General features: G+C 53.3%; 3 protein-coding genes across 5 annotated transcripts; 1 reads left to right on the plus strand and 2 right to left on the minus strand.

Annotated features, from left to right (window-relative positions):
- Nucleotides 1–499: 499 nt before the first annotated feature.
- PFDN6 (prefoldin subunit 6) lies at nucleotides 500–1,986 on the minus strand. 2 transcript variants are annotated; one of them, XM_077904484.1, is made up of 5 exons: nucleotides 1,965–1,986; nucleotides 1,452–1,599; nucleotides 1,131–1,201; nucleotides 927–1,051; nucleotides 500–720 (listed from the first exon to the last, which is right to left on the minus strand). In XM_077904484.1, exons 2-5 carry the CDS (start codon nucleotides 1,513–1,515, stop codon nucleotides 591–593), a joined length of 390 nt encoding a protein of 129 aa, XP_077760610.1. In that variant the 5' UTR covers nucleotides 1,516–1,599; nucleotides 1,965–1,986; the 3' UTR covers nucleotides 500–590. The 2 variants fall into 2 exon arrangements, with proteins under 2 accessions (XP_077760610.1, XP_077760609.1); XM_077904483.1 differs by lacking the exon at nucleotides 1,965–1,986 and adding an exon at nucleotides 1,745–1,897.
- WDR46 (WD repeat domain 46) lies at nucleotides 1,875–10,089 on the plus strand. Its single transcript, XM_077904475.1, has 15 exons — nucleotides 1,875–2,255; nucleotides 2,357–2,569; nucleotides 2,678–2,758; nucleotides 2,903–3,015; nucleotides 3,140–3,227; nucleotides 3,356–3,417; nucleotides 3,676–3,780; nucleotides 3,868–4,018; nucleotides 4,136–4,271; nucleotides 4,465–4,564; nucleotides 8,616–8,929; nucleotides 9,078–9,172; nucleotides 9,333–9,428; nucleotides 9,582–9,695; nucleotides 9,828–10,089. The coding sequence occupies exons 1-15, from the start codon at nucleotides 2,187–2,189 to the stop codon at nucleotides 9,927–9,929; spliced, it is 1,839 nt and encodes a 612-aa protein (XP_077760601.1). The 5' UTR covers nucleotides 1,875–2,186; the 3' UTR covers nucleotides 9,930–10,089.
- Nucleotides 3,885–12,239, minus strand: B3GALT4 (beta-1,3-galactosyltransferase 4). Of its 2 annotated transcripts, none has more exons than XM_077904480.1 (2): nucleotides 12,085–12,239; nucleotides 3,885–11,831 (listed from the first exon to the last, which is right to left on the minus strand). In XM_077904480.1, exon 2 carries the CDS (start codon nucleotides 11,806–11,808, stop codon nucleotides 10,657–10,659), a length of 1,152 nt encoding a protein of 383 aa, XP_077760606.1. In that variant the 5' UTR covers nucleotides 11,809–11,831; nucleotides 12,085–12,239; the 3' UTR covers nucleotides 3,885–10,656. The 2 variants fall into 2 exon arrangements, with proteins under 2 accessions (XP_077760606.1, XP_077760605.1); XM_077904479.1 differs by having other exon boundaries at nucleotides 11,958–12,091.
- Nucleotides 12,240–12,420: the final 181 nt, after the last annotated feature.

Below are 12,420 nucleotides of genomic sequence, written 5' to 3' on the forward strand. Positions count from 1 at the left end.
TTGTAAGAAACAATTTTAGGACAAAGAAATGGAAGAATGACTTTGTGGATAACGTATAAACTTGAGGGCCTTACAACATCACAAAGTGTTCCATGCTGGGATTTTAAATCAGCCTAAACTTCATTCAAACAAATTCTAGAATGAGACTAAGATGCTGGGGCTTTCTGGAGGATGACAAGAAAGCAGAGCAAGAGGGTCACCACATTTCACCCTGGGGTCTCAGTTTAGATTACCGTGAGCTCTGTAGTTAAACTGGCCTTCCCAATGATCATTGCGTGGTAAATGCTCTTCTCATGTTTCCTAAGGGGCATGCCAATCAAGGCAAGCGTAGTGTATATAGGCAAGTAGGTGTGAGACGTTTCAGATTTTAGTCTCAGTGAAAAAAGGAGGATTACTCTGTGGCAATTCCAGTCACGAGAATTGGGACCGAACAGAGTAATGCAGGTGGCATATATATAAAGTTGAAGGGGCCCAAGGAAGAGACCATCATGACAGGAAGTGGCTGGTCAGAAAACAGCCAGGGGTTTTCACATTTTATTAGCTACAGCATAGACCCTTGAGCTGCCTCATTCCCTCCCCCCCCCATGGGGTCAGGCCTTCCCAGAAGCCCCTGCCTTGGCTGCCTGGGCCCTCTGGAACTCCTGCTGCAGCTGAGCCAGGGTCTCCCTCTGTTGCTCTGACTGCCGCTCAAGGTCCCGGAGCTGGGATTCGTATCGCTTACTGAAGAGAGGCAAGAGAGACAAGCAAATGAGAAATTGATGGGATTTACTCTTGAGGGTGCTGAAGGGTTGGACTCTCCTGGACTCCCCGTGGAGGGTTTGAGGAAGCAGATCAGACAGGGCTACCCTGGAACTACTCCAACGGCTCCTCGACATTCTACGCTGGGGGCGTCCGGTGCCTTGCAGGGTGTCAGAACAAAGACTCACATTTCAGCTGTGATATAGTCCAGCCTCTTCCCCACTGTGGCACGAGCCTCTCCCAGCTCCTGTTTGACCAGCACAGGACCCAGAAGTTTAAAGACCACGTTGGATCCATCTAGCAGGGCCAGCTCCTGATGGAGGGATGGGACATACAAGATCAGAATCACTTCCAGGTCAGGTCCCTTCTGGCCCGGCATATCCCTCTCTCACCTCCTTCACGATATTATTTTCTGTTAGCTGCGCCTCAAGCTTCTGTCTCCCCGACATGGATTTACTCAAGTCTGGGGGTTAGGAAGAAAGGGTTGATTAAACACATCACATGTGCCGCCTAACCCCAATCCTGGTGAGAAGAAAACGGAGCTGAGGAAGTAGACAAGGAGGCGGCAACAGGTCAGTGGGTGGGGACGAGCTCCGAGATGGGGAAGGAGCTGCACGCGGGGCCTCTAGTGGGGCACAACATATTATCTTGGTTTGGCTTTGGGCTGTAAGTGAAGGGTCTGGGGCGAGGCCGCGCCGACGCTGCTCCCTTACCCTTCTGTAGCTGCTGATATTTCTCCACTTCTCCCTGTAGCTTCTTCTGGATTAGCTCAGCCATGGCGGGGACGAAGGCCCGCGGGGAGTGGGAGCGGGCGCTGGGTCTCACTCTGGGAGGTACCTAAACTCCCCTTTCTGGCCCGGCCTGCGGAAAGGACAGCACTCTTGCGAGGCAGCCTCCCAGGGCACCACAGCCTCTCCTCGTCCCAGAGAGCCCTCCACGCAGGCCCCAGGAGGTGGCGGGCGCAGCAAGACCCCAAGCCCCTCAACCGTAACCCAGCCATACTCACGTTCTCGCTTCACTATTACTAAACCTGGAAGTAAACAAAGAATGCTGGGAAAAGAAGGCGCCGGAAGCTGTCTTCTGACGCATGCCGGGAACTGTAGTTTTGGCACGTTTAGTGAACGGTGTTCCCCCAGAAAACTGGACCCGGGAGGTTTTAGGCAAGACAGGGAAACGGAGCTGGAAAAAAAAACTGCACCGTTACTTTGTCCCCAGCCCCAGACTACCTTTCTTTCATTACTCGGGCATAAGCGGCTGCTCGGGATTGCGGAGCCAAGACCTGCCCCGCCCCTCGAGAGAGAGTGGGCCCTCATTCAAGATGGCGCTCAGACGGCTTCAGACCTGGTAGGCACTGATTGGACGAGGGCCGGCGGGCTTCCGGGAGTTTCCGAGCCGTCTGTGGACAGCTGAGAGAAGTTTGCACGTGGGTCGTCGTTCCGGTGGGCTAGATGGAAACAGCCTCCAAACCCGGCAGAGATGTCCAGCCCAAGAAGGCCAGACTTCAGACCAAGAAGAAGGTAGAGACCTCGCTAGGGTGGAAGGGAAATTTTTAGCTGCGGGGTCCCGGGGGTGGGGGGGCGAGGGCTATGGAGTGTTAGAGCTTGTGATCTGCCCGTAGAAACCGCGGAGGTACTGGGAGAAGGAAGCCACTCTGACCGCTGCCGGAGCCTCTCCAGGGCCCCCTCGTAACAAGAAAAGGAATCGAGAGCTCCGCCCCCAGAGGCCAAAGAACATTAACCTCCCAAAAAAGTCTCGGATCCCCGGGAAGCCTCAGTTCCCGAAGAAACCTCGAGAACAGAGAAATCTTGAGCCTCAGAGAAATTTGTCCGGGGTGAGCCTGGGACCTGATAAGGTGGTGGGGCAAGTTGCCTTGTACTTTGCAGGTGCGATGGTTGGGGTCAACCCTAACCTGTCTGCTAATTGCTTCCTCCTTCCCCAGGCCCAGGATCCATTTCCAGGCCCTGCTCCCATCCCTGAGGAAGTGGCTCGCAAGTTCCGTCGCATTGACAAATCCAAAAAGGTGAGGACCAGCTGGGAGTGAGGAGGGATTGCAGCTTGGGAGAGCATATGAGTGAGTTGGATGAAGTGGAACTGTGTGACTCTCCTGGCACCCCACATAACACCTGGTTCTTTTTTCATTACTCTCCTGCCAACGCTGGTATAGCTGCCACATTCGAAGTCGAAAACACGAAGCCGACTAGAGGTGGCTGAAGCTGAGGAAGAGGAAATAAGTATTAAAGCTGCTCGTTCTGAACTGCTTCTTGCTGAGGAACCTGGGTAAGTGGATCCTAATGTGGACCTCCCCAGGCCCTGCTTGATGGGGCTTCTCGTTCTCATTTTTACGTTGGTACACCCACTGTGTATTTGTAAGTTTTACTGCAACCCTAGTGCTCACCCTTAGGTTTCTGGAAGGGGAGGATGGGGAGGACACAGCAAAGATACGCCAGGCTGAGATTGTGGAGGCTGTGGATATTGCAAGTGCAGCCAAGGTGAGTCTGAGGTTGGAAAAGGGGCCACTGGTGGCACAGATAGAAGTGGGAACTAGAGGTGGAAATTACCAAGAGGAGCCCATTCTTCCTTGATTTTTTTTTTTTTTTTTCATTTTTCCCTCTCTCAGCATTTTGATTTAAACTTGAGGCAGTTTGGACCCTACAGACTGAATTACTCCCCAGTTGGGAGGTAAGATTGGATATCAGTGACTCTTGAACTAGGATGTGGTTCATCTCCTTAACCATTTCAGCCACACTCACCTCAGCCATATGGTATATGTTTAGGCTGATGAAGTGGGGATGGTTCTGTGATTTGTTTGCATATGAGGGTGAGCATGTAAAGCATCTCCTTATCCGGAGAGGCGGGGCCGGTGGGGGGGAAGACCTCATGGTCTGAGTCAGGGTGCTTCCCTGTGTTGACATGCTGCCTGTCCCCCACCTCCAACAGACACCTGGCTTTTGGAGGGCACCGGGGTCATGTGGCCACCCTTGACTGGGTAACAAAGAGGCTCATGTGTGAGATCAACGTCATGGAGGCAGTGCGGGACATCCGGTCAGTGGGGGTGGGGCATCTCCTTCCTGACTGAATGACAGTCCCTTGACCCTCTTTCCCTCTTAACCACTCTTCTCCTCCTTCCAGGTTTTTGCATTCAGAGGCACTGTTTGCTGTCGCTCAGAATCGCTGGCTTCACATCTATGACAACCAGGGCATCGAGCTCCACTGTATCCGCCGCTGTGACCGAGTCACACGGCTGGAGTTCTTGCCTTTCCATTTCCTTCTGGCCACGGCTGTGAGTGCCTCTGGAGTGAAGAGACTGGGTGGCAGCCCTTGAGAAAACTGTTTCTTCTCTGGGATCTCAGTAGAAGGATGGAGGGCAATCAGGACTCATTCTTTCTCTCTCTCTCAGTCAGAGACAGGGTTTCTGACCTACCTGGATGTGTCAGTGGGAAAGATCGTGGCAGCTCTGAATGCTCGGGCTGGGCGGCTGGACGTCATGACTAAGAACCCTTACAATGCTGTCATCCATCTCGGACACAGCAATGGTTGGTCTCTAGCTGAGCTTTGACTCTTTGACCATCCTGACCTGCTTTGCTTCCTTGTTTGTACTTTGCACGTTCCTTCAAGTAGCCCCTATTCCTCCCTCTCGTTACCTCTTGGTCTTGAGACCCTGTCTTTCCCAGAGGTAATCACCTCAGTGCCTGTTAGTGACTTTGGCTCCTCTCCCCTGACATCTAGGTACTGTGTCCTTATGGAGTCCAGCCATGAAGGAGCCGCTGGCAAAGATTCTCTGTCATCGGGGTGGAGTCCGGGCTGTGGCAGTAGATTCTACAGGCACGTAAGTCACTTGTTTGGTCCTGAGGTGCTGAGAACGTCACAGCTGGGTAGAAAGGTATAGAAGGCAGTGTACCTTTAGGAGCACAGACTCACAGTCAGGCTGTCTAGGTTGTAAATCCTGGTTGGGTAGCCCAGACGGCTCAGTTGGTTAAGTGTTTGACTCTTGATCTAGTTCAGGTCTTGGTTTCAGAGTGGTGAGTTCAAAGCCTGTGTTGGTGGAGCCTACTTAAAAAAATAATAATAAAGTAAATAAATCGTGATGGTAGCCACTGACTGACCATGTAAGTGTGGGCACATTCCAGAACCTCTGTGTGCTACATGCTTTCCTTACCCCAAGAGTATGGATGAGTATCTAGCTCAAAGGTAGAAAGCTTTTTCTATAAAGAGCCAAGTAGTAAAGATTTTAGGTTTTGGGATCCCTGGGTGGCGCAGCGGTTTGGCGCCTGCCTTTGGCCCAGGGCGTGATCCTGGAGACCTGGGATCGAATCCCACATCGGGCTCCTGGTGCATGGAGCCTGCTTCTCCCTCGGCCTAGGTCTCTGCCCCTCTCTCTCTCTCTCTCTCTCTGTGACTATCATAAATAAATAAAAATTGAAAAAAAAATTTAAACTATTAAAAAAAAAAAAGATTTTAGGTTTTGCTGGCCAAGAGGCAAATTCGAGTGTGTTATATAGGTACTTAAGTAATGAGAAAGCATCACGAATTTTTAAGTGATGAAATTCAAAATATAATAGTTACCGAGTACAGGTAACTATTTTTATAATACAGGTCTACTAATGGGAAGAATTGGATTTCTCTTTTTGAGGATAACATTTTGCTCAGTTGAGGTTCATAGTTAGTGTTCTAAATCAGCAAACTCAGTTGCAAATGTTTATCTGTTAATGTCAGTCTGTGGAGAGATTTTACTTAGTCTTTGAAAACGTCTTTCACACAAGCGATGAGATAGGTGGCACATGAAACACTGTCAAGTTGTAACCATGTCACTGAGTTGTAGTGCACCCACAGTGGTGTAAAGAGATGACATGCCATACGTGATGTTGGGTCTTGACTGCTCTCCCGGGCTGTTGTACAAAGCAGCCACAGAAGAAGCCAAAGAATGAGTGTGATCGTGCTCCAATAAAACTTCCTCTGTGGCCACTGAAATTTGAATCTCCTATATAATTTTCGCCTATTTCAAAATATTTTTGAATTTTTTCCAGGCACTTAAAAAAATGTCCAAAACATTTGGAGCTTGAGGGCCGTCCAGAAGTAGGTGGTGGGCTGGATCTGGCATATGGGCTGTAGGTCCCAAGCCCTGGGGACCTAGACATTAACACGAGTTAAGGCATGGTGCCCAGGGAGCATGGAGCACTGGGTTTCACCATTGGTATCAGAAGTGATCATTCTCTTTAGGCCTGGCTGGTGATGTGAGGGGTAGGAGTGGTGGGCATGCTCTGAATCTCTACTCTTTGGGAGTTTGCAGGTGCCCTGCTGGGCTGTGTGAGGTGTGCGTGCACATGCATGTGTGTGTATGTATTAATGTGTATACCTGGTACACTGTTCCACACAAGTTCCCTCTGATGGGATTAGTTGGTGTTCCTTTAATACCCCTGTTAGGCACTCACATATGAGGACCTGCTGTGGGCTGGACTCTGCTGCAGTTCTGAGGGGTACAGGGATGAAGGGGCCATGGAACTTGCCATGGTGTGGTATTCCACCTTATGAACAGAGACAGGGACTGTAGTTTATGGAAATAATTAGCCAGGAGGTGTATTTAGTTTCTGCTGAGTTGTCTTTTGTCACTTGTCACACCAGACTTAATGTGTCCATCCTGGGATAGGTCAGCCCACTCGCAGATTCCTCCTTGCTAGCTCTCTTTTTACTGTATTTTCCTGTCACCTAGAATTTGACTTCCTGTCACCTGGCTACATAGCCTTATAGTCTTCGGCTATCTGGGTGCTTTCTGAGTGCCCAGGTTCTGCTCCTTGCTTTGGTGACAGAACTTCATTACTGCCTGTGACCCATGAAGTCTTGGCTGCTTTCCTCCCGAGAGCCCCTCCAAGGTCTATTTCTCTCCGTCCTTGCTGTCTCCTGTGAACACCCACGATGCTCACAGCCACTTTCCAGACTCTGGTTCTTCTTCCTCGAGGCGTGGCCTAGGCTGACTTTCCCACAAGCTACTTGGCTGACTTTCCCACAAGCTACTTACCTCCTTTTATACTGCTGCACCGGAATCTTCTACATGAAGTATAAACTATGTAACTTTATTTTTAAGTAGTCTTAAAGTCAGGAAAGGTTTTAAAGAAAGTCGGGTTTTGGGCAGCCCTGGTAGCTCAGCGGTTTGGCGCCGCCTTCAGCCCCGGTGTGATCCTGGAGACCCAGGATCGAGTCCCACGTCAGGCTCCCTGCACGGAGCCTGCTTCTCCCTCTGCCTGTGTCTCTGCCTCTATCTCTCTCTGTGTGTCTCTCGTGAATAAATAAATAAAATCTTAAAAAAAAAAAAAAAAAAGTTGGGTTTTATGAAAACCTTCCACATGCTCAGACCCTCTTTGTTCTCCACAATTGTTGTATCTTTGGAGACAAGTGATTTGCTTCAACCATTTTTATTCTATATTTTTGCCAACCTGGCTTTAGGAGAGTGCCTTCTGTGGGCCACTGAATCTAAGCTGTGGTTTGCCTTCCCTCTGGGCTGCTGTGGTCAGGTACTGCTGTGCCCAAGGCCTCACCCCTTAAGTTCCCTGAGATTTGGTCAACCCCTTGAGAACAGCTCTGGTCCTTGATCTTGAGCCCACCTCTTCTTATCTCTGGTCCTCCTCAGGAGTGCTTCAGACAAGCCACAGGGGCTCCAGAGATGAGGCTTACTGTCTGCCTTACGAGGCATTCTGGGAGCTTGCAGTAGGATTGGATTGGATTCTCAGAGCCAAATTGTTGTCTGCCAGTTTAGAAGTGTGGTAGTGTACCCTGGATATCTTCTGGCCAATGGGCTGGTGGTATTTGTGCAGGGGATCCCAAAGGTGGGTATGTGTGGGGAGAGAAGCTAGCATGTGCCCTTGTGTTGTGGGTTGAATGAAAGGTATGACCCCGTGTCTCGGGAGCCGTCAGTAATTCCTGGTTAGCACTGATGTCTTTCCATCTGTTGGAGCTGGGGTCCTGATTGTCTTGTCGTGTCTGGAGTCATATCCAGCTGGGCCTCTCTTCAGCCCCATCACAGGGTTAGTCCCTCTCGTAGGAGCCCTTCAGTCCCCTCTTCTGGGGTTCCCAGCCAAAGCTAAGAAGAGAGTCCATGGCCTATTGGCAAACTTACATCCCCTGGCCTGCCTGGTCTTCCGTCAGCCTCCGTCTCTGAGGAACAACTTGAACATAGAAACTCCTAACCTCTGAAAACAGACAAAACCTCTGTGCCTTCCCTTCTTCTGGGGAGACACAGGGTGGGGCAGGATCCTCCAGCACGTTATGTCATTGCTTCCTCAGCTTCTCTCAGGTCCTTGCAGTCTTCAGCTTATGGTCTCAATGCCAGAGAGTAGTGTTGATGACTCAGGGTTGGGTCTTCAGTCTCAGTTTAAAGAGCCCCCTGAATCTGTCTCCTCGTCATCCTCCTGACCACATGTCCCTCCAGTCCTGAAAGCAGACCTCTGCTTCCATCTTACCACCTCCACACTCTGATGTTCATTCATTTTACCTGCTGTATATGTTTCTTGGTTTTCTTGAGAATGAGCTAGAACAGCTCTAATCCCAGTTTTATTATGAAGTCCTCCCTGACCACTGTTGTCAATCCTTCTCTTTGCTGAGCCACTGCACTGTGTGTGTGCTAGAACATCACGTTTTGGTATAGATGGGCCTGTGCACCGTAAACTTTGGTCAAGAGGACAAACAGAAGGGTCTTGAATTCTAGCCTGACGTGAATTCCAGCTCTACCATACCATTCACCCTAGTCTTCTTTCTCTGAGCTTGTTTCCCTATCTGTAAAAGGGGAATAAAAGTTGTTTTTCCCCAACAAGACTTCATGCCCGCACTTGGCCATAGCCCTGCTCAGTAAGCCCACACGACAGATTAATTGACCTCTTCTCCGCCAGGTACATGGCCACTTCTGGCCTGGACCACCAGCTGAAGATCTTTGACCTCCGAGGGATGTTCCAGCCTCTGAGTGCTCGGACCCTGCCCCAGGGAGCGGGGCACCTGGCCTTTTCTCAGCGGGGACTGCTGGCTGCGGGCATGAGTGACGTGGTCAACATATGGATGGGGCAGGGCATGGCCAGCCCCCCGTCCCTGGAGCAGCCTTACCTCACCCATCGGCTCTCAGGCCACGTGCATGGTCTTCATTTCTGCCCCTTTGAAGATGTGCTGGGGCTGGGGCACAGTGGGGGCATCACCAGCATGCTGGTCCCTGGTGAGTAGGCTAGGGGATGGGATCCACGTGGATGAACTCTGGTTGGAAGTTTGGGTTTGCTCAAGACAGCCAAGAGCAAAGGGCTTGGTGGAGCTGGAGCTGCTGGACTGGGTTCTTTTTATGGCTCCATGCTTCTCCCTTCCTCCAGGGGCTGCTGAGCCCAATTTTGATGGCCTGGAGAATAACCCTTACAGGAGCCAGAAGCAGCGCCAGGAGTGGGAGGTGAAGGCCCTGCTGGAGAAGGTGAGCCTGTGCTGTGTGTGCTTTGGGCTGGGGTTGGGGAAAGCTTCCCGTGTCCCAAGTCTTGGGAAGAGTGGGATTCAGCAGCGCCCTGGCCTCTGTCCTTCTTTGGGTCACTCTCCTATGGCTCTTGACCTGTTCTTGTCCCTTTGTGACACCTCAGGTGCCTGCAGAGCTCATTTGTCTGGATCCAAGAGCCCTGGCAGAGGTTGATGTCATCTCTTTGGAGCAAGAAAAGAAGGAGCGGATAGAGAGACTGGTATGGAGCAAGGCCCTGGTGCTCAAACCTTTCTCACCTCTACAACTTCCCTCCCCCATGCTGTGTCCCCAGAAGTATGGCACAGGAGATGGGGGCTGCCACAGTTCTTGGCCTCTGAGACTGTTCTAGGTTTCACCCTTGTCCCTCCCTTAGGGCTACGACCCTGAAGCCAAGGCTCCCTTCCAGCCAAAGCCAAAGCAGAAGGGCCGCAGCTCGACAGCAAGCCTGGTGAAGAGGAGGAGGAAGGTCATGGATAAGGAGCACCGGGTAAATGATCATTGCCGGGGGGGGGGGGGGGGGGGGGGGGGGGCTAGGCATCCTACTTGGCTGCATCCTCCTGCTAGTGCCTCTGCCATTGCCAGCCTGACACATCTCATCTTGCCCCCTCTCCCTACCCAGGACAAAGTCCGGCAGAGCCTTGAGCAACAGCCACAGAAGCAAGAGAAGAAAGCCAAGCCCCTGAAGGCCCGGCCATCTGCCCTGGACAGATTTGTACGCTGAGCCGTGCTCCAGGATGGCCTGAGAATGCCATCTGTCCCCATGATTGCCTCTGGGGAAATGACCCTGTTCCTTGGAATAAGGAGAGGGCACTGTGCCCCTTCCTCAGCTGGAGAGAGACTGCTGGCTCTGGGGCAGGGTTGGTATTAAAGAAGAAAGTAGTTTTGTTTTGTTTTTTTTGGATAATGTGTGTAGATCGTCCTGGGGACCTGTTCCCCTCCCTTTGCCCAGCATGGGACTACTCTAGGAACTGAGGGGGTCGTGGTATCCTGCTTTTACCCTCACCCCCTATCTTGTCACTATGACCTCAGCCTTGTTCCTTAGGGGCCTTCCTCTTTCCCATGTCCCTGGAGATGTCCTTCCCATCCAGAATGGTCTGGCAGCCTCCAGGCTCCCCAGGTTTGCGTTGTTAGACTCCTGGTGAGGACTACGCTGCACTCGAAGAGGTAGACAGACAAGTTTATTGAGGAGCTTGTGCCCCTTCCCCGCCATAGCTGGAGAGAACAATCCCGGCATTGTTTTGCTCTTCCTGGTGACCATCACTAGGTCTGGCAGGCCAGGCCCCTGGATTTCTCCTGTGTCCCTCCATCTTCAGTGATAGATGGAGCATTTGATAGAGGAAACCGATCAGCTGCAGCCAGTCAGGGCCCCCTGTGTTGGGCCTGGGCCAGAGAAGGTTGTGGGTGTGCTGGCTCGACCCTCAGCTCCTCACTCCTCTACTATGGCACTCTCAGCTATGAAGCCAGGCTATTACCCGACATCGCAGGATGCCCAAAACTTCCTGAAGCCAGGAACAGAAGGGTGCAGTCCTTTCCCCGTCAGAGCCGCCCACCAGCTTCCAGGCTTCCTGCATCTTCCAGGGGTCCAGTTTGTGGGATGTCAGCAGGAATTTCCCATAGCAGCACCGGTCCAAGGGGTAGTGGGTGGCCCCAGCCAGTTTAACACAGTGGGTTGGGGTGAGACCTCCTCGTCGGGCGCTCACCCCCACAAAGACATCCTCCAGTGGCAGAGGGGGTGCCCGGCTGGCCACTTTTAGGATGAGCTGCACAGCAGAAGCTGACAGCACGTACCCTGTACCAGAGGCATAGGGTGGAAAGGGGCCCCAGGTGGGAGGCCACTGCTCCTCCGATATCTGGTGCTTGCTCCCTGGTGTCCGAGAGGGGTGCACCCGCCAGTGCACACGGCCCAGATACAGAAGAGGCATTGGCTGGCTCTTCAAGATGGGCCTTTCTTCCCACTCTTTATCTCCAGCCTTAACTGCTCTTGGAGGCTCCTTGCCCTTCTCCCATTGTTCCCAATGGCCCCCTCGCCGAATCAGCTCTGATACCAGTTCGGGGACGTTGACAAACACATCATCATCTGTCTTGAGGATGTAGCGGGCCATAGAACAGTGTTTGTCTGCCCAGTTCAGCCCACTGAGGGTCTTGAGAGTAAGGTTACGGTAGGAATCCCGGAAGGCCGCCTGTAAGATGTCCCCCTGGGCCGCTGCCTCCCGTACTAGGTCGATGTCGTGGGGTTCCTTGGTAGGATGCCACAAGCTTGGCTCTCCCAAAAGAAAGAGAATCTGCACCCGGAACCCTTGGGCCTCGCGCAGCCCGCCCCACGAAGCCCGAATGGCATTTCTTTGGTTCAGGTTCTCTGGGGCCGTGCACACCAGGATGAGCAGGAAGGGTGGGGAGCCGGGACCCCCGCACGCCTTCTCATTGGGAATCAGGAGGCGGGGCAGGGCCAGGGGCGGCCCCGGGGAGGCGGGAGCCGGGCTCAGGGAGGCCAGAGAGAGGCTCAGCAGCTCCTCCCCGATGCCCGAGGGCCCAAAGAGGGTCCAGATAATCACCAGCAGCAGGGCAGCAAGGAGAAGGCGCCGAAAGAGGCTGAGGGGCATGGCGTGGGGTAATCAGAAGTGACCTGGAGGGAAACACGAAGGCGGTTAGCGGGAGGAAGCCCCGGGTCCCTAACCGGCTACGCCTAGGCTGGAGCGCGCGGCGGGTACCGGTGCCGGAGGGGGCCGCAGCCAGGACTGCGGGAGGTTACCTCGTCGGGGCCCCGCCGCCCGAGCTCGGTTCCGAGATTAAGCTGCAGCGCCGGCCGCCCCTCCCCCGCCCGCGGTGGCGGCTGGGCCCGCCTCCCTCCCGGGGAGGGCGTGGGGCCGCGCGCACACCCGCCTCCCGGAAGCCGCTCCGAAGCTTCGCGGCTGCGGCGGACGCTGTACGGCAGGCGGAGCACCGGCGGCGGGAGCGGAGTCCGGAGCAGCGTTCCGCGGACGCAGAGCAGCCTCCCGGTGGCGGCGAACCTCTTCAGCCACACGCGCGCCCCCTTGCTGGGCCGCGGAGCCCAGCTCTTCCGGGTCAGAGATTTGGAGGATTTTATCCCTACCGGCAGCCCGCGACTTCCGGCCTCCGCGGGCCTGTTTTTTTTTTTTAAAGCAAGCCAGGGGCGCCTAAGGCCTGTAAATACCCCCCAGGCCATCCAGTGCTCAGGGTAGACACGCCCGCCA

The sequence above is a fragment of the Canis aureus genome, chromosome 7, assembly GCF_053574225.1.
Source record: "Canis aureus isolate CA01 chromosome 7, VMU_Caureus_v.1.0, whole genome shotgun sequence".
NCBI lineage: Eukaryota > Metazoa > Chordata > Mammalia > Carnivora > Canidae > Canis > Canis aureus.

Coding starts and splice junctions, on each gene's coding strand:
- PFDN6 (XM_077904484.1), bottom strand. CDS start 1,515: ATGGCTGAGCTAATCCAGAAGAAGCTACAGGGAGAAGTGGAGAAATAT. Junction 1,202..1,451: donor ATATCAGCAGCTACAGAAGG/GTAAGGGAGCAG, acceptor CCTAACCCCCAG/ACTTGAGTAAATCCATGTCG. Junction 1,052..1,130: donor AAAATAATATCGTGAAGGAG/GTGAGAGAGGGA, acceptor TCCCTCCATCAG/GAGCTGGCCCTGCTAGATGG.
- WDR46 (XM_077904475.1), top strand. CDS start 2,187: ATGGAAACAGCCTCCAAACCCGGCAGAGATGTCCAGCCCAAGAAGGCC. Junction 4,019..4,135: donor ATTTCCTTCTGGCCACGGCT/GTGAGTGCCTCT, acceptor TCTCTCTCTCAG/TCAGAGACAGGGTTTCTGAC. Junction 4,272..4,464: donor CCATCTCGGACACAGCAATG/GTTGGTCTCTAG, acceptor CCTGACATCTAG/GTACTGTGTCCTTATGGAGT.
- B3GALT4 (XM_077904480.1), bottom strand. CDS start 11,808: ATGCCCCTCAGCCTCTTTCGGCGCCTTCTCCTTGCTGCCCTGCTGCTG.